This window comes from Protopterus annectens, chromosome 15.part0 (assembly GCF_019279795.1).
Source record: "Protopterus annectens isolate FY-2018-M chromosome 15.part0, PAN1.0, whole genome shotgun sequence".
Lineage (NCBI taxonomy): Eukaryota > Metazoa > Chordata > Ceratodontiformes > Protopteridae > Protopterus > Protopterus annectens.
In genome coordinates, this window is record NC_056749.1 from 164,636,357 (window position 1) to 164,657,554 (window position 21,198).

Below are 21,198 nucleotides of genomic sequence, written 5' to 3' on the forward strand. Positions count from 1 at the left end.
GTTTTGCCTTCTTGAGGACTGTCTGGATTCTGTGTTGAATTTGTTAAATCAGCCATCAGACTCCATTTATTTGTGGTAGTCAGCTTTAAACTCACTTCTTGGGTGTAGATGCTTGGATTGTTCTTGGATGAAATGATGATTCTGAAGGATCACATTTCAGCTGTTGTGAAATATTCACGTTTTCATCTCAGGAACATTTAAAACATAAAGATTTGTTACTACAGTCAAACCTGGAGACCGTAATCCAAGCACTGGTATACATTCTTAATTGGCTATTGCAGTGTTTTGTAGCTTGGGCTTCCTGAAATTGACCAGATTGGTTGCAATATGTGCAGAATTCCAGAGTGCCTGGAACATTTTGCCATGGAAGTTATTGTAATGTGTGAGCTGCAATGGCTCCTGGTCATGATTTGATCATGGAGTGGAGTGTTACTTACTGTGTGACCTGTATAACAAAGGTCCACTGTATTTCATAGAACTTTTTTCTCCCTGTCCTCAGATTAGCTAACTCTAGTGGGTTAATGAGGGTTGCTAATGATTCCATGGATTTGGCTGGAGACCCCTAGCTATCATTCCAGTTCTTCTAGCTTTGCACACGTGAAGCTGAGTCTTACTTTAGGAGGTCCACAAAATCCTACCTTTTTATGAATTTCTCTCCTCTTGTCTTTCTGGCCAGTATGCTGCTATTATGGACATTTTATTTTCAACTCATGCTTTTATATTATAAGAGGACAGCCATGACATGGTCATTATCCATTCAGCCATCAGATGAGTTTTTATTATTAAGTCATTGTTTACTCTGTGCATGCCTGACACAGCCTAGGGAATGAGAATGTAATGAGGCAATGGAGAGGCTTTGTCTCTCACTTCCAGAAGGGGCATCACCGTGATGAATCCGCACTCTTGAAGGTAATCTCATTTCTGATCTCCACAAAGGACTGCTGGTAGAACATGCATCCCAAAACATATGCCGGGCACATGCTCCAGTACCATATTTGTAGGAAGATGTCTCCCAATCCAAAGCAAGACTTCTGGAATTAAATAATTGAATCAGTTATCTGTTTTAGTCATCACAGATTAGTGTTGTATACTTTTATTTTATTTTGGGTCATCATACCTATACTGTGCCACCATTCTGTTTTATTTTCATATTTTACTTGTTTGAATGTAAGTATCTAAATAACTACAGTTTAAGTTCAGAAGGCAGTCTTACAAACTGGTCAACCCTATGCGCAGGAACATTTTCATAATCTAAAACTATACATTAGTTTGATTCTTGTAGTAGTTGTAACCTTTGGATGTTTGTCAGAATGTTCAGTGTGCAGCACAGATACTTTGAATGTGACTAGCTTCCATGAGGTGTTTATTCAGTGCAAGCTTTTAGAATGAATGAATTACATGACATGGACGTTCCTGCATCTAGCCATCGGCATTTAAACTGTACATACCCCATAAAACACTGATCAGACCAAACTCAGTACCCTTATTTCGACTCTGTTTGAAACTGTGAATGAGTATAAATACCATGGAGGTTATCAAGTCATGATTTATTCTAATGAAACAGCTGTTTTACAGCTGCCATCAAAACAAATCAATTTTTGGGAAAGCTGAATTGACAGAAAAGCATCTTTATTGATGAGTTCAGGGAAAGTCTGGCCTGCACTTTGCAAATCTTATGCCTTGTGTTTCATGCCATTGTCGTTACCCATTAAAACAACCAGGAGTCTGGTGTGTCTACATTACAGAGAACATGCAAAGGAGAAAAAAATTAAGTGTTTCTGCTTGTGCATTCTATTTCACTAGTATGTGTAACACTAAGGTAACTGAAGACCTACAAATCCCATTAGAACTTTATGGACATAACTGCTTATTAAATGGGCAAGAAAGTGTTCTAGTATATCTTAGGACAGCAGCATTGCTTACTACCTTTATGCTTTGTAAGAAAAAAGCTTACCCATACAAGAGTTGTCACTGTCATAGCTGCATAACACCCACACACATTACAGAAAGTCAAACTGCATGACCCTGATGTTAATGAACATCGGATCCCCTGCCTTGTGCCCTAGCCAAACAAGATGTATTATCTGCACATCACAGAAAAGTGATAGATGGAGTGTATTCCATTTCAGAATCTCATATTCCATTCTGTTGCTTGACATTAAATAATTTGAGGAACGGCAATATGGAACTGCTGCAGTCTTAAAAGCATTGGGCTCACCTAAATTTGAAAGGATAACCTGTCCCCAAACCCTTTGTACACAAAATTGTCCAGCAATAATTTTTTTTATTGAATTATAATATCACTGCAGACTTTGTGGTCCAGAAGCTCATACATATTTTGTAGAGAAAAAAAGGTATGGGAATTCCTTTTTCTCAGATTTGCAGTTGTTGTGACAAATATATGGAACTCATTATCAAATGAAGTCAGAACATAAGAACATAAAAAACCCACAAATGCCTCCTAATAAGTTATACTCTACTCTGATGAGGGTAGTTCATGTGAGTGTCTTTAATTTGATTTCCCTTAATCGTGATATATCAGAATTTTACTATTTTACATAGTGCAAGCCAATGGTGCACTGCAGTGTTTTTCCCACTGTGTGCCCACAGAGTTTGAATATACAAGTTAAAGGGTCCAAGCCCCCCCCCCCCAATAAATTGGTGCAGAGGACTTTCCCTGCATTATGCATTTTTAAGTTACATTTCTTGATACAGAACAGAAAAATTGGTGAAGTGCAACTTGTTTTTGAATAACTATAATGAGCACAGGTAAACCTTAGCGGTCCTAAAATAATACTGAATTACAAACCTCTATTTCGTCTACTGAAGACATCTGATCATCATTTTACCCTGCAGATTATAAGATGTTATTTAACTCTTACTAGCAACTCTTCTTGCAGATTTTATTAACTTCCTACAGACATATGCCTTCTTACTCTGTCAAATTTTTGTCACTTAACTCTTCACTTATTAGACAATATAACCTTGCATTTCACCCATCCTTTAACTTTAGCTTCATTCGTTTCGTACCTCTAACTCACCTACACTACCCTACGCTGTTATCTGATCCTTCTTGCCCAGCTGTTGAGTATCCTGCTTAGAGTTATAATTGCTTTTGTACTTTTCATAAAAGTATACGAGCCGTGCTGTTTTCAGTCAGTTTAGTATAACCGAGACGTAGCACAATATCTATATCTGTCAGTTCATCCTAGAAGGTTAAGATTATGAGCTGCTACGTAATATGTTATTAAACATTGCATGAATCAGTCCATGTTGCTTAATCAGGGGAATTAGTTTAGTCCTGAAGAAAGGTTTTCAAACCTTGTAAATATCTAGTTATTCTGTAAATTCCTTCTGGGCTGTTTATACTTTTTTTTTTTTTTTTTTTTTTACACTAATTACTTATCAAACTAGGTTAAGAAGAGACATGATGATTAGTGATCAGCAGTATGGTTTTATGTCGGGAAAGAGCACTACAGATGTGATGTTTGCTCTGAGAGTGTTGATGGAGAAATACAGAGAAGACATATGACAGTGTGCCTAGAGAGGAGTTGTGGTATTGTATGAGGAAGTCGGGAGTGTCGGAAAAGTATGTAAGAGTGGTACAGCATATGTACAAGGGTAGTGTAACAGCAGTGAGGTCTGTGGTAGGAGTGAATGATGTATTTAAGGTGAAGGTGGGATTACATCAAGGATCAGCTCTGAGCCCTTTCTTATTTGCAGTGGTGATGGAAAGGTTGACAGACGAGATCAGACAGGAGTGCCCGTGGACTATGATGTTTGAAGATAACATTGTGATCTGTACTGAGAGTAGGGAACAGGTGGAGGAGACCCTGGAGAGATGGAGATATGCTCTAGAGAGAAGAGGAATGAAGGCCAGGAGGACTAAGACAGAATATATGTGTGTGAATGAGAGGAAGGATAGAGGAATGGTGAGGATGCAAGTAGAAGATGGATGAGTTTAAATAGTTGGGATCAATAGTTCAGAGTAATGGCGAGTGTGGATGAGAGGTGAAGAGAGTACAGGCAGGATGGAGTGGGTGGAGAAGAGTGTCAGGAGTGATTTGTGACAGACGAGTACCAGTAAGAGTGAAAGGGAAGGTCTAAAAGAGGGTAGTGAGACCAGCTATGTTATATGAGTTGGAGACAGTGGCATTGACAAAAAGCAGGATTTAGAGCTGGATGTGGCAGAGTTAAAGATGTTAAGATTTGCACTGGGTGTGACGAGGGTGGGCGGGATTTGGAATAAGTATATTAGGTGGTCAGCCCAGGTTGGAAGGTTTAGAGACAAAGCCAAAGAGGCAAGATTACACTGGTTTGGAAATGTGCTGAGGAGGGGTGCAGAGTATATTGGGAAAAAGATGCTAAGGATGAAGCTACCAGGTAAAAGGAAGAGAAGGCGGCCTAAGATAAGGTTTATGGATGTGGTGAGAGTGGACATGCAGGTGGTTGGTACGACAGAGCAAGATGCAGAGGAAAGGAAGAAATGGAAACAGATGAGCCACTGTGGCGACCCCTAACGGGAACAGCCAAAAGAAGATGATGATGACTTATCAAACTGTTCTTCATAAATACCAGTATCTCGACTACCTGTTGATACCATTTGATGCATTTTACCCAAATTACTTGATAATTGTTTTGCCAAAACATTACTTTGTCTAACTATTGATATAGTTGCTATCTCTATATACCGTCTGCATCTTATCTGCATGTATTTGTCAGCCGGAGCTTTTCTCTACAGGCCTCTGCTGAAAAGGGGTTTTATTGCCCAGTCACACTTTCCTGGTAACTAAATGAAATTAATAATTAAAGAAAGAAATAAAACTCCACTGTCTATAAATGTTTCTGGATATGAGAATGCTGATGATGAATAGTGTTTACTATAAAATCAGTTTGCATGTACATTTCCAAATACGTAGTTTACTGATTGTGTTATTCTCAGGAGTGAAGTGTCAAGCTCTTCTCCCTTAACCTCTTCTAAAAGCCGACTCTACCCAGTGGGTCATTTCCAGTCAGAAAATAAGGCTTAAATAAATAACAGCTGTTGGCATACATGGGGATTAAGCAAGCACATCGAAGACTGTACTACCATTTCACATCATGCAGCTAGAATTGACCCTGATTTTCCCAGTTTCTGTGATTATATGGCAGTAAACACCTATGCATTTCAAAGATGTTTTTGTTTTCATGACACTGCCCTTATAGAAGGAAGCAATTTGTTTTTCTTTTAGTTGATAACTTTTTTCCCCAAGATGCCAGAGCTGTGAGGTTTCCATGGTGACTGAATAAATTTCTAAAAAATTTCACAGGCCTAAGTATTTTGAGAGAGACCGAGTCAAAATATTCTTCCCAAAAACCTTCTCGCTGCAGTCACAGTACCAAAAGAATAAGGGAGATTTATGTAGAGTAGAAACTGCTTATGTGAGTAACACACACATTGAAACATGACATTAGTCAGGTTGAAGCATAGAAGTACTGATTTTTTTATAGCAGATAATCTGCAGAACCTATCTGAATAACTGTATTTCTCTTTCTGTGCACCATGAGATTTCTTATATATGCCTCCAGAACTGGATATATTACTACATAAGAGATCCTACCGGCTATCTGTTTGGATGTATAACAATTCATTTTTTACCTGATGTATCTTCCTTTGCATACAGGCATTCACCTGCCTTTTTGTTGCCTTGCTGCATTCCATATTTGCGCTCAGGTGTGCTCATGTAAAATGACCCACGTCTGTTTATAATGTCGACGTTGCTTCTTCCTTTCTCCTTATTGATCAGTCTATCTAGCCTTACAGTGTAAGTTACTAGTCAAACAAATCTGACTCTGTCTGTTGGCTGCTATAGTAAATCTGGACTAGTCATAGCTTGTCTCTGTCACTATAGTAAAGCTGTACTAGTTATATATGTTGCTATAGTAAATCTAGGCTAGTCATACCTGTCACTGTAGTAAATCTGCACTAGTCATACCTGTCTGATTTGTTAATTTGCATATATCCACAGTATGTGTAAATCAAGCTGTTAATAGTATAACTAGATTCTTTTCATAAAGTAAAAATGTCTCATAATAGTTGTCACATGATTTGGACTTGCAATAAAAGTATTACCCTGGCTGAATGGAATTCTGTATTTCTCTAGTACAGCTTTTCCTTTTTATTTTTTTTTAAATTCACAAATTTTGATATTGAAGAGCAATTACAAGTGTGCAAGCTTTTTGCTAACAAAAGGCAGGAATATTTCGTGAACAGGAACTCTGCCCATGGTATTTCCATTATAATGACTAGTGGTTTTGCAGTAAGAATTTAGTTCTGCACAGTCTGATAATCCACTAACTTTATAGTGATATTTATATGGAATTAATTAGTTTTGCACATTATTTTGTTGCATTTCAGATGATAAAGTCAACAGTTTGCCAGTTCTGTCAGTTCTGCAGCATCAAATGCTTTAACACAATGGTAGTATAGTGCTCTCTCATTTATGGTTTTAAACTGATAGTCAAAACCAAGGAACTTAAATCTGAATATAGGAAAAACTATGATGTCAGCACACCAAAGGAATTTGAATAGAAATTATATGCTAAGCCTCCCACTTTTAACGTGGCTACCCCCATAGCACCAATAAAACAGTTTTCATAGTAGGGAGGCACATAGCAGTTTTCTTTACATTCCAGATCAGTAGAACAGAAGTGGGACCAGACTCCAAAGAGACCATGGAAAAAAGCAATTCAGACTCCACTGCACAGTGTCTTATTACAGACGTAAGTTAACATTTTATTCAACTGCATTTTAGGCATCATTTGTGTAGAATAGCTTTGTCCTTAATGAGGAAGAAGTAAATCTTTGTGTTATTACTTTACAGTAGTATGCTATACAGTGTAATAGGATTAATATTTCCAATGCCTTTACTATGAGATTAATTAAAAAAAAAAAAAAAAAAAAAAAAAAAAAACAGCTGCAAGGAATTTGCAAAAGTTAAACTTGCAACTAGCATTAAATGAGATTATAAAACAAATAAAACTATATCAAAATTGATGATTGCAATACTTTTTAGTGAATCTTTTTTATGTCCTGTTACTTCAGCATTGATGCATATTAGTTCTGTTTTTCATAAGGCTATATAGTTTTGAGTATATATGAATGTGTGTGTATCCCCCTCTCTCTCTTCATATATATATATATATATATATATATATATATATATATATATATATGCACCCACACACAAACATGCACACGTATATAAATATATATATATATATATAGATAGATATACACATTTATCTGTTTTTCTGTTTTTATATATTTGTATACAGATAAGTGCGCATGCCTGTGTCTATATATATATATATATATATATATATATATATATCTTTAGAGAGAGAGAGAGGAGCGATGGAGAGTCCACTCACACATACATGTGTGTGTATGTGTATATGTATATATATATATATATATATATATATATATATATATGTGTATTTAATATTTATAAATAAGATGTATATATATATATATATATATATATATATATATATATAAATATATAGAGAGAAAGAGGAAGGGAGAGGTGTGTATGTGCCCATCTGTATACAGAAATGTGTGTGTATGTATCTGTATAAAGACATAAATGGTTGTGTGGATATGTCCTCATGAACACACAATATATACTTGAATATATAAATAATATTTAGTCTGATGTGATAATTTGGTGCAAGTGCCTTCAGAAGTCCTTAGAATACCGTCTTACAGTATGCATACAAATAAGTTGTCTTCACTAATGCTCGTAAAACAAAGTGGGATTAGGTACACTACAGACTTAAAGCCATTTTGTGCTATGCTACTCTGATGCATCCATTAATTGCCATTACTGATGATAATGCATTTGTTTGTTATTGTTGGTTTGTAAGGGTTCTTGCCACTAACCTTGCATCTTCTCAAATTCTCCACATATTTAGATTGAAGCATCAAAACGAAGACACAAGAATTATAGACAGTATGCCATTATTGGGCTGGTATTGACTTTTCTAGCTATTTCTCTAACTTTCGGTATCTTTGGTGTACTACACTTCTGGAATGAAAAGCCTGGAAAGGTGTGTGTATAGATTATCATAATTTATCAACAAAAAAGTATACCATTTGTGCATATTCACAATGTTAAAATGTTGTTTCAAAGACAAAATGGGTGAAAAGTATCCTAATGTTCTGTTTATTGTTTGTGTTGCATGTAAGTTTTGATTAAGCTTCAATAAGAACTAATGTGTGTCATTTTATGTACTATAGTAATAGTTATTTGTGTTTTAAATGCTTTTTTGCTATGTTTTTGATTTAATGTCTTACTTTTTATTGTTACTGAACATCTTGTGCATGTTACAGAGTACAAACTTGCCAGGCATTAAAATGTAAATAATTACACATCAAATATTTTGGCAGATTGCTAAAAGCCCAAAGCAAAATGAAAGAAATTAATACTCTTATCAGGTCATTAGATGCACGTTAAAATTAACGTTTTATAAACTCCAAGGTCATGAACTTTTAATGGTAGAAAGTTAACTTTTCCTGAAAGAAACATATCAGGCACAATTTTAGGTGGGGAGGGCAACACTTTTTTAATTCAGTACATTTTCAGGTTTGCATATACTTGAATAATTTTATATGTTCTAGGACAGTTTAGAGTACAGCTTCCACATAAACAGTGGGAGGAGGTCTGTGCAAGAAATGTATAATGTGCAACTGTATGAAATACACTTATTTGTGATGAGATTTAAATGAGGCATTAGCTCTGATTTTGTCTTGCAATAGATTACAGCTAAGTTACTGAGGTCATACAATTTGCAAAACTGCTCTTGGTGTAAAATATCAGTAGCATGTCAATAACTAAATTTCAACAAATTGCAGCTTTATGCAGTATGCTAAGGAACAGGACATAACTCTCAATCACTAAACCATGCCATCTATAAAGTAGTGCCTTAAAGGTAAAAAGCTCAAAGGGAAGGGCATCCAGAGTTGGAAGTCTGCCTAAGAGTTTATGTGCAATTAGATGTCACACACTACCACAGTATATCGTTTTTTCTTTGTACAATACTGGCTTGCTTTATAACACTGCTGATGAAATCTGCTGTCCTGTAACTAAAAATCCACCTGGACTTTTAGAAGTGTGCTAATGTCAGTAGCCCACCACTAGGTGGAGCATAAGCTCCTGGTAGTGCATGTCCTTGCCAGTTAGAAATAAGCATTACTGAATAGAAATGTGTTTTCTTTAGTAAGGTATTAAAATGTAAAAGTATTTTATTCTTGAGGTACACATTAGCTACCTAAAGTGTGATGGCATTACCTATTTTTTTCCTTCATTTTCAACCATACATTCTGGATATTTTGGCTTGTTTCTAAATGCAGTTCTGTCTGGCCCTTTACAGGGTAGTTACACTTGATATCTGCATAAAGTTAATAAAATACATACAATTAAATTGTAGTGCTTTATACAGTCATATATCATGCCATTTTCTATGTAGGTAAGCTAGGTAGTCTGTCTGCTGGTATGCTTTGGAGTGCAAGTACAGTGCTGATTTACAGTGCAACACTTCTATTATATGTATGCTCATACATACTTTGACTATTTTCCAAAATAATGTTGCAGCTAACACACAGAAATTTATACAGCCAGGCATGATTTTTTTTGGTTTTAATGTCTAACCCTTCTTAATTCAACTTTTTAAATATCTGGTTATAAGAAAGCCCATGTTCCTCACTGATCTGAAAGTCACGTTACACCTTTTTTTAGTAAAAAAAGTTCATAGTTAAGAAGTCAGTTCACTGGCCTTGAGTACATTTTAGAGTTGTAAAAAAGAAAAATGTCCATATGCCTTGTATTTGCTAATAACTACCTTGGCTTCTCTTTTTATCAAGCCATGGTAAGAAGGCATAATACTTCATATAAAAAGACTGCATCCTTTGCTTCACACAAAATAGACCAAGGCAATTACAAAAATACTGTCTTCAGTGATTGTTAGTGTAATAAGATTTTCACAGAAATGAATTTGATGTGCTTTTCAGTGTGAGAAAGCATAATGCACTAATATTTTTGTACGTTTTCACTTCAACCTCAGAAAGTGCCTTTGAAGATCAGCCCCCTCAATGACAGCCTTATGTCAACGTTTTCCACTCTGTGTACAAACATGACAAAACAGTGCCAGTTTGTATACGTTTTATTTCACTTTATCCATTCGTTCAGTCATCTGGTCATCTGTTCATTCACTTATTCATTCATTCATATATTTATTTGTTTTGGAGAGTCTATTTTGCCAGGCAATACAACATAGTGTTCCATTTTCTGTGTATCTAGATACAGATGAAGCCCACATCTAAATCCCATACTCTTTCAGAATATTTGAACAATTTGGTTCATCATTACCAATGAACTTGTGAATATAAGGCCTTTACTGCAAGACTATTACTCTGGAAACTGAAGTATGTGCGCGTGGGGCTGGGGGTGGGGTTGAGAGATGGTAGTGACATGCAACATTTTTACTATTTTGGGGGTTTTGGCCATTTCCTTTTATTTTAGTAAATGCACTTATGGAATAAATGATTTGCTATATAGACTGGTCCACTTTCTTTGTTCAGATTATTACTTTTTAGATTCATTGTAGTTTCTTAGTATATAACTCTTTTGTAATTGTAACAAATTTGACAATAGTGTACCTGTTTTCAGTCTCAGTATTTTGCTCCCCTTTAAAGATTTGGTTTGTGGTGGATTGCAAATAAATTCTAGATTGTACTGCATATAGGCATAAGCAGCTGTATTTACTAATGTGTTCCTTTCAGATTACTGGATTGAGTGCCATTCCCTCTACAAAGCCTCGAGATTAAACTGAATACATAGGTGCTTTCAGTCTCTGCTTCTGTTGCAATTTACATAACATGTAAACTCAAAAATAAATGTCTGTATGCACTCATGTGCATGTAAAGTCACATTTGCATGCAATTATGTGACTCAAACTGGCCCTGTTGACAAACAGAAATGACTGAATGTGAAGACCTTTTTGTTGATTCAAAGGTGTGGCCATGTGGTTATGTTGGAATTGCCAGAAGTTCTGCTGTAACTATACTCTTTCTACACTGCATCTTCCAAACATTACCTATGCTCCTAAGATGTTTGTCTTTTCGGCTTTTCCCAGTTAAGGGTCGCCACAGCGGACCTCCAGTCCGTTAATGATTGGCAGTAGATTTTTATGGTTCCACGGTCGTGCAGCGGTAGCATTGTTGCCTCACAGCAAGAGGTTCTCCTGTTCGATTCTCAGCTGGAGTGCTTTCTGTGTGGAGTCTGCATGTCCTCCCCGCGGTCGAGTGACATTCGAAAGACATGCGTGAATGGGCGTGCCTTCGCTGAAGGTTGGGCGTTGGGCTGGCAACTCGGCACCATAAAAATCTGAATGAATAAATACACATATAATGTTCATAGTAATGTGACTTTTGCTGAAGCTCTGCATTTCAATGGAAATGCCTTAGACAATGACGATTGTGAGGTCAAGTCCCCTTAGGGTTGTATGCTTCAGTCTCTCTTGCAGTTAGCACAGATGATTCCTGTAGTATAAGGTTTGAGTACCTTGGCCTTCATTTGCCTACTGTGCAACCATGAGCAAGTCCCCTAAAGGACAACAATGGGATTCTGCTGCTAAATGCTCACTTCTCTGTCTTTTTTCTCCCTATTTACTGTCTCTGCTATGCATAAACAACAATGCAGCATTTAAAATATGTTAAATAGACTGTTTCTCTCCGCTAGAACAGTACCTGTACAGTGGTAGTTTTACTTTCAAAAAACTTTTTTTCTGCCCTGGAAAATCTTGTTGCAGTCTCCAGTTCATTGATGTCATCAAAGCCAATGAATACAGGTAGTTTTCCGGCCAATTCCCTCCCCAAAGTGACATCACCATGATTGTCCTAAAAATCCAGCCATCTTGTGATGTCACAGCTCCCTGGTCCTTCCCCTACCAATACAGAAAGTAAAGGCTATAACAAGGAAATAGTACAGGAGTCAAGTATCCTGCTGTGAGCTGTCAATCACAGCAGGTAATAGCTCAAATTACCCTTAGCACTTTGACAGCTAGGGAAGTTAGGTGTGAAGGGGGATGGGAGATGAGTCAACGTAGTACAATTCAGTCTTCACAAAAGACTGCAGTTTAGCTATTCTAAAAAGAAGCAGCATTAAAAAGCACTTTGAAAGTCTGTTTCATGGCATTTGCACTGTTTGTGTTTTAAGTAGTCATTGAATGGCATGAAATGTTACTTAAAACTGATGAAAGACAGCAGTATATACATGTAAAATCAATGCAGTGACAGGTGGTTTAGGAAAAAAGGCCTCTGCAATGTAATTTTATACAGACAAGCACTGTATTGTTGGATACCCACAGGCAGATTAAACAATCAGAATTACTTCGATGCCAGACCCCATGTGGTCAGACTAAGAAATTAAATAGAAAAATATTTAAAAACCTGTAAATAGTCCCAGAGTGGTGTTAAAATGTAGAAAACACCAACCCATGATGAAATAAATATGTATTTTGAGTCTGTGGGTACAGTTCTCCTTTAAACAGTGCTTTGAGGCAAATGGGAATTTGGGCTAGGCTTGCAAATGGTCCCCTGGACTGCATACAAAGCTTTACATGATGACAGGGTTTGCGGACATGAGCTACCATCCACATGATTGCAGCTAATCCTTTCTAACCCAGTCTTAGCATCCTTTGTCACACAATAAGTAATCAATCAAGGCATGTTTATATCTGGACCTTTTTTCAGCAATATTTAGTAAGAACTACTGCTATTGGACATCATGTTTATGTCAAGGGACTGTCCATACTATTCAGCAATCACTATTAGAGTTCATATTATTCATTCTGTGCTGTCACCAGTCCACCTGTACTGCAATCTGTCCATCTCTAGTAAACACCCTTGAGACTTCAAAATGCATTTCTATAAATACTTGTTTATTCGTACTTGATCTCCATCAGAATGGGAGACCCTTTTAGATCGGATCATTGAGATGGGGGTCAGACATATACACAGGTTTGCAGTGGTCATTTCATACTATTGGATCCAGGTATCTTGTATTTATTCTTAACTTGCAATCACTCTTGGAATGAGGTTTCCATGTCTTCCCTGTATCTGTATACGTTTTCTCAGTTGATCTGTTGCTCTAAAACTGTACATATGTATTGCATTTAGCCTCTTTTGTTGCCTGAAGTATGCCTGAGAAAAGTACAAGAAGTACTTACGCACTTGCTTAGTAACAAAATCAGCTAAAATTAAATTTCTGAGAAAAGCAAAATATCATTAGGACTATGTGATGTAGAGGAAAACTATAACATTGACTAAGAACATTCCATTCTTTGCCCTACACTTCATTGTATTATATCTATATATATATATATATATATATATATATATATATATATATATATACACATACACACATAGATCTATATACGCACCTTTCATCTACACTGACCAATCAGGATTTCTTGCCATATATTTTCACTTTCTGTACCAGCTTTCAGTTCATTTACGTAGCTATAACAGTGAAAAGTCTTAGATATTAAATTAAATATCTGACTGTTCCAAATACTGAAAAAAAGAAAAAAGAAACAGATGCTAGCCAAAACTGCATATCATTTACTAGTAATCATCGAACAATATTAGATACAGTACACATTCATTGGCAGTCGGCATTCTGTGACCAATATATTATTCTCATTTAAACAGTCAAAACAGTACCTTTACTGTGGTTTATGAGGTCTGATAACAAACCAGCAGCAGTCTGGAGTTAGACACTGCTGAATGAGTTCTGAAATGCGTTCTGGCGTTCTGAAACAGCACTGGCGGACACTATTAGGAAAATACAAAAAAGTAATGGCCTTTTTGGAAATATCTTCTTCTGTTTGTTGTGCTTAGATGTTGCTAGCAATGCTGATTATCCCCAGCAGAGAAATATGCAGCTAATGTCATATAATTCCGTATCGTATGCTCTGAGAGAGGCAGAAAACAAGTCCTCAAGACCACTTTGTTTCATAATTGCAATATTTCAGTGAGTTTTATACAAGAAAATAATTTTGTTATTTATTTGCATTTCATTGAAACTCTGTAGAGAGCAGAACAGTGTCTCTTGCAAATAGTCTTGCATATAAGATTACAGAATCTATTTGCATTCAGTGCTTGCACAGAAACTAGACGCTGCTGTGCATGACACATGGAACTTCGTTACGAATCTTTCTACTTAACATACAAGGCGAGATTCATAAATCCTGTTGTATAGACAGAAGTTAACTACAACATCCTAGCTATACTATGTACGTATTACCTCCATAGTGTAAATCAGCATTCATCTCTTATACCAATTTGAGCTTTGCATTTTGTGCAATTTATCAATGTCACATCAGCTCCCTACCAAAATGTTGGCACTTATAATGCTGAGTGCCGCCATACCAAAAAAAAAAAGATGGAAAACGCAGGAGACAACAAAATGTTGGAAATTGTTTCTTCTCCTTTAAACTTGTAAGCCCTCACACTCTCTGAAGTTATATATACCAACTCAGAGATCACCATACCTTGGAGAAAAGGGACTATTTTGAGAAATGGCTATCTTGGAGTTGGTATATACAAGTCCATTTTTTTGGCCATTCAGTCTCTGTACTTTTAGGCTCACTCGTGCAGGTCCTGACATTTCAAATAGTTATCTAACTACAGTACTGTATAGTGCAAGCCTGCATAATAGCTTTATGCAAATTTCTGCAATGAAAATCAGTACATCATAGCAGAATGCAAAACGCTGCACAAGCATAGCTCCAAATACAAAGACAAAGGTTAAGTGCTGCAATGTCTGTTGTTGGAGAACTCGTGAGTATAATGGAAGAAGCCCAGCTGAGCCCATACAATAGAAATGCTCATATTCAAGAGTTTTAGGCAGAGAACAAAGTGCTTGTGTTAGTGTCTACTGCTGAGAACAGATTTCTTGCCAAGAGGCAAGGCCCTTGAAATAAATGAAGTAACGTAAGGCAGGATGGAAAAAAGAAAACTTTTTAATAGGTATATCAAAAAATATGCTATAACCCAAAAAGAAAATAAGTCCTGTAGCAAGTATGTTTGCTGAAGAAGTTAAAATCCATACATATGTCCTGATATAAAGGCAAGAGAAACACTGCCAGTAATCTGGAAACAGAAAACCAAAGAACTGGTGCTTAGGAATAGAAACATAGTATTGCAAATCATGGCAGAATTAATTTAGTACAGTACAATACTAAGATGATCCCTGGTGATGAAGTAAATCTAAAACCCAATTAAATTCCTAAATCTCAACAGCAAGCTCTAAAGGAGGGAATACTGAAAATGTTTAAGCTAAGAGTCCTTGAAGAGCAGGATGCAGTAGGACTATGATTGACTTTAGAGAACTCAGTAGTATATCCAGATGTGATTCGTAGCTCATGTATAGAGTTAGAAAAGTTGAGGAAGGCTGGATTTTTGTGTATACTGCACTTGACTAAGGGTTATTGACAAATCCCATTATTTGTTATTTTACATTTGGTTACCGGGAAGGTCCAACTGGACATGGGTCCTTTTTCAGTGAAAGCCCAGGGAGAAAATCTCCACAAATAACATGTACACACAATAATAGTCTTCAAATTGAAATCACACAGCACAGTACGTTAATGACAACTTGCATTACATAACATATGACATCAATTTGTATAATAGCACCAGCAATATAAAATGAGTTTCAACAGTAAGTAGTAGTTACACTTTTGCAGCTGTCAGTAAGTGAAGAGAGGAAGGAACAGGTAGGTGCAGTAATAACAGAAGTGATGGGACTAGAACCAATGGATGAAGGTGTGATTGCTAAGAATAGAAAATAGGAGATAGAGTGAGAGAGAAGGGGGGTGCTAATATTATCCTGGACTGTCAGTCGTGGAGCCTTGAGTTCATCAAATGTGTTTTAAGGACTTTTTAAATTCATATGTGTTAGCTATAGCTGTGATGAGAGGTGGAGGTTTATTTCATTGCTTGTCTATTTTGTTTGAGTAGAGAGATGAGACACTAGCATTTTATCTTTAGATACTTTGAGGAGAAGTTTGTTAGCGGAGCTAAGGTTTCTGCTGCAGGAGTACGGGATTATCAGGTTTTGTAATGGTGTTTTTTTTGGGATGATATAGGATTTTTTTGTGACAGAGTAAGTTGATTATATAGAAGTAGGTGAGGAAGTCCAAGCCAATTGAGCTGTTTGAGAGTGAGACAGTGATGGGATCTGTAAGAACTATTGGTGGCGGATTTGGCTCTTTTGTTATAGCAGGCATCTAGTTTAGTTCAGATTTTCTAAGGTTGGTGAGGACTGGAGTGCCATATAGTAGTGTAGAGATGAGATGTGTGTGTGCAATAGTGGTCCTAGCAGTGTTTAACTGTTTATTTCTATATAGAGTACCTAGTTTTTATGGACTTTATGGTGAGAGAGATATCAAATTTAATGTTGTATTCAATCACAACTCCTAGAAGCTTTGTATGGGTTACAGAAGATATGATAGTTTTGTTATTGGATATGATGTTAAATGAAATGTCAGGATTGGTATGTTGGGTAGGCTGGAAGATTATTAATTTCGTTTCATTTGGGTTGAATATTAGCTGATGGTCAGTGAGCCAAGATTCAATCGAGAGAAAGGAAGTTTGAGTTTGCTGGTGTAGTTCCAGGAGGGAAGAGGACGCACAGACTAACGTAGAGTTATCTGCATACTGGATAACTGATGAGTGCAGAGCAGAGGCATGAAGGTTATTGGTGAATATAGTAAACAGTGGTCTGAGGATGGACCCTTGTGATACCCCTATTGTTACTGGTAGCAGAGGTGTGATAGCGCCTGGTACCATTTAACTGCCTGCTGTCTCCCTGTAAGGTAATTATGAAACTATGCAATAGTGGATTGGCTAAGATTTAGATCTGATAGTGCTTTTATAAGCTTTTTTATGATTAACCATATCAAAGTTGTTGGAAAGGTCTAGGAAGATCGCTGAAACATATTTGCTATAATTTCTATGCCCATTGTTTATGTGAGTGAATGACAGAATGACATGAGAGCTGTGGTTGTGCTATGGTGAAGTCTGAATCCATGTTTGGTATTAGCAGTTTTTTGTGGTGAGATGATCCATAATTTGTATGTGAATACATCTTTCCAGTATTTTAGAGAAAGGAGGCAGTATAAGCTATAGGACAGAAACCTTCTAGAGGTCAGGGACTAGTTTTGTGGTAATGTCAGAGTTGATCAGCATGGTTACTGGATATACTATTATGTCAGCAGCAATTTTTAAGAATTCATCTGGGAGTTCATCTGCAGCCACAGTGGTTGGCTTTAGTTTTTTTGAGTAATCTTTTAATCAAGTTTGCAGAGACAGGTTGAAGGGTAAAGCCATTTTCATTAGTAAGGTGTTTGTGTTTTTCATTTGGGTCAGAGAAGCTTTGAGAGTTTGCTAAAGCAAGTATGGATTCAGTAAAGAATTTGTTAAATTGGGTGGCAATATTAGTTGAGGTGTCTGTAGTAGTAGGAGAAGGAGTCTGATTTTCTTGGCTGAAGAACATTATTAATAGCCAACCAAAACATTCTAGGATTATGTGGTTTCGTTTGTATGCTATGATAGTTTATTTTATCTGTTCTGATCATTTTTTTGGTTTTCTTTCTGAGTTCTAGGTATGTTTGTTTTTCTTTTGTGCCAGTTGAACCAAGCTTTATCTCTTGCATGAAGCAGAGATCTGGTTTCTTTGTTCACCCAGGGTGGAGTTGGACTTAATTTTAATTGTTCTAGGTGGAGCAAGGGAGTTTATTATATTTAAGAACATGGAGTTAAAGTACCTAACATCTTCATTAAGGCTGAGTCGCTTGATGGGATTCCAATTACAGGCTATTAGTGCTGAGGTGAAGTTAGATGGGATGAAATTCTTTTTGTTACATATTTGTTGGTAGGTGGCAGATTTTTCTAGAGTTGGGCAGTGTCTAATTATATAGATAGGCAAGTGGTCGCTCACACTGTCAAGTAGGCAGCCAGACTGGCTTATTTGGAATGGTTTGTTTGGCAGTATCCAGTCTAGAATAGACTGTCTGTGGATTTGTCAGTTCTAGTAGGAGAATGGATTTGCTGAGTGAATCCATGGACGCTGATATGAGTAGTGGGTATAGTTGAGTTACATGGTGTCCAGTCAATGTTGAAGTCTCCTAGAATAATGGTTTCTTGAGGGAGTGTCTCTGCTGCCCAGTGGAGCACGTTCTTGAGGGTGAATATATTATTACCAGGAGGGAAGTAGCATCTGATTATTTTGATAGTTTTTCTAGAGTTAATTTTTAAGTTAACTAAAATTTCAGTGGCACCTCGGCTGGAGTTGGTATATCTAATACAGTGACATTTAGTTGGTCTTTAAATAATATTGCAACACCTCCTCCCTTGATAACTCACTCTTTGTGTAGTAAATTATAGCCTGGGGCAGTAATTTCATTATTGGAGGTGTTAGGTTTTAGCCATGTTTCTGTTAGAAGTACTACATCTGGTGAGTAGAGAGAAAGGGTATCATGGACTTTGACATACTTCTAATATTGATGTCTAGTATTAGCAGATCAATAGTATTTCTGGAAAGGTAAGTTAGATTGTGGGATTTATTTGGCTTGAGCAGATTGATAGAGGGGTTAGGAGGGCCGGGGTATGAGTGTATGTCTCTGCTGAGTGACAGCCTGGAAGCAAAGTGTATGACAAGTTTTATGATTTTGGTGAAGTACTTCTTGTATAGTAAGGATGTTTTATTTGAGTGCTGGCATTGTGGGGTCTTTAATACTATGTGGTGATAGTTTGCTATATGAAAGATAGTTGCATGTATGCAGCGTTTGAGTGAGGTAGATTTTGTAGTGCGTGCAGTAGTTGTGATATAATGAGCTGATATTGGCTTTGTATTGTGGTATGAGGTAGTATGTGTAAGTAAAGTAAGTGCTGAGAGTGTGAGTAGGTGAGACAGGAGCATGTTGTAGTTTTGTTGTTTAGGCTAGATAAGTTTGTGAAACTACAGTTGTAGGAGTTAAGGTGACTATAAACTACTAAGAATAGGTGTTTGAGTATTCTAGGTTTAGTCAAATAATCTATAGTGAGTTTTACTTGAACAGTTAATTTACAGCTTGTTAGTTTAGGTGGAGGTTGTAGAGTTGTGATGAGACTTGAGTGAGGCAGTTTGTATTACTTAATTGCGTGAATATAGCGATTGGGCAATGTAGAGTGGTTGGTGTTTAAAGGGTATACATTTAAGGGAAAGAGAGGGAGGGTGAAAATGGGGGTAAGATAGGGGAGTGGCTTGAGCCCTAGTCTGGCGAAGGGCAAATGTCGCGGGCTTACCCTGGTCCCTTGTGTAGCTCTTGCAGAAGAAAAGCAATTAGGAAGGCAAGTTAAAATGAAATGGAAATAAAATAATAGTAATTAAGAAAGGCTGTAAGAAGTTACTAGAGTTATTTGCAGAAACAAAGTTGCCCTAGGAAACAGGAAAGAAGTAGAGGGGGTCAGTAAGGAGTGGAGAGAGGGCTACTGAATGAGTTAGTTGTCAAGGGACAGAGAAGAAAACAGCTCAGATAACCTTTGACATTATAAGGTGATGCCATTTATCATTCATGGTGCACCAGCAATGTTTATCAGTTTATGAATAGCATTCTTAAATACTTGCAGCAAGTATGAAGCAGATTACCTTGACAATGTAATTATTTTTTCTAAAGACAGAGAAAGCCATATTGCCAAGTCTAAGCTAAATTCCATAATATAAGATTGTTTAACAGCTAATTTAGTCAAGTTTAAATTTTGTATGGTTGGCATGTCAGTGCCTTTTTGGAACTGGCCAACTACCTCATATTTATACCAAATTAGACCATGATAGTATATCCATTGACTGAGGTAACCAAGGAGAAGCCCCCGCCCCCATGCCAAATAGATGTAAGAGAGACCAGGCATTCAAGAAGTTACAGTATGTTATGATCTGAACCCATCTTGTTAGCCCACATAATCTCCAAACAGTTCACAGTGTTCAGAGATGCCTCTGAATTGGATTTAGGAGCAGTTATGGCACCAGATTTGGGGGGAATGCAATCTGATATACCAGTCAGAAGTTAGGCAATACTGAACAGCAATTGGGCAACAATGATTCACTGTTGAGTAAGCATTACCTTCCCTAAGTAATTATTTTTGGGCCGATAAGTTTTATTAGTTTTGGACCATGCATCCATTCAGTGGCTATGCATGTAGGCAGATGATTCATAGGTGTGTACTAGGCTAATGGCCCTAGAGCCTTTACAAGCCTAGCCCGTAGAAGTGCCCTGTCATTGTGCAGCCCAACGTTAGTTCCCAGTGCCTTTAACAAGTAGAGCCACTGGAGTGATCCTCGGGGTGAACTTTCTATTTCCCATCCACTCATCATGATCTCTCTTGAAGAGGGCCAGTGAGGTACTCTGCTTGACATGTATGAGAAGTCTATTTCAGAGTATGGGCAGTCTCTGGGTTATAAACCTGTCCCTCCAGCATGTTCTGTTAATTGTGGTAATGAGGTTGAGGGCTCTGGAGCGTGTGTTATGGAGGGATTGGGATTTCTTTAGATGTAGCATTTCTAACAGAGCTGGGTCAGACATGGCTGTGTAAATCACAGATCACCTCTTAGTATACGATATGAGACTGAAAATAGCTGGAGTTTTTCAGTCTGTCCATGTAGGACAAGGCCTAGGATCCTCTCCGTGATGTACTTTTGTAGACTTTCCAGCTGTTGCATGTGTCTAGTGAGGTACATGCCAAATGGGCCATTATACTCGATAACTGGCCTAATGAGGGAAGAGTAGAGAGAGATGATGACCTCTTTCTTCCTGGATGCAAAACCCTTGGTAATGAGATGTGCCACATAGAAGGACTTTCTGACCACAGTGGCAATGTGGTAATTGAAGGAGAGGTTGCTGTCAACCTGTGTCCCCAGATCTCTTATAACATCTTCAGTGTTCAGTGGGCTCCCATCGATGTGGCAATTAGTGGGAACTGAGTTTTACCCAAATGGGATGGTGCATTTTTTGGCATTAAGCCTAAGGCCATGGTTCCGACACCAGTCATTAGTGTCAGTGAGGCCTTTCTGTAGGATGTCTACATCATTTGGGAAGTTAAGAATAGCT

General features: G+C 37.2%; 1 protein-coding gene across 1 annotated transcript in view; it reads left to right on the forward strand.

The window, feature by feature from the left end:
* The first annotated feature begins 6,650 nt into the window (after nucleotides 1–6,650).
* TNMD (tenomodulin) overlaps nucleotides 6,651–21,198 on the forward strand; it is a 1,096,617-nt gene continuing 1,082,069 nt past the window's right edge. The window contains exons 1-2 of the mRNA XM_044057640.1: nucleotides 6,651–6,762; nucleotides 7,960–8,094. Of these exons, the coding sequence (XP_043913575.1) occupies nucleotides 6,715–6,762; nucleotides 7,960–8,094 (183 nt within the window). The 5' untranslated portion in view covers nucleotides 6,651–6,714. The remainder of the gene's footprint in view (nucleotides 6,763–7,959; nucleotides 8,095–21,198) is intronic.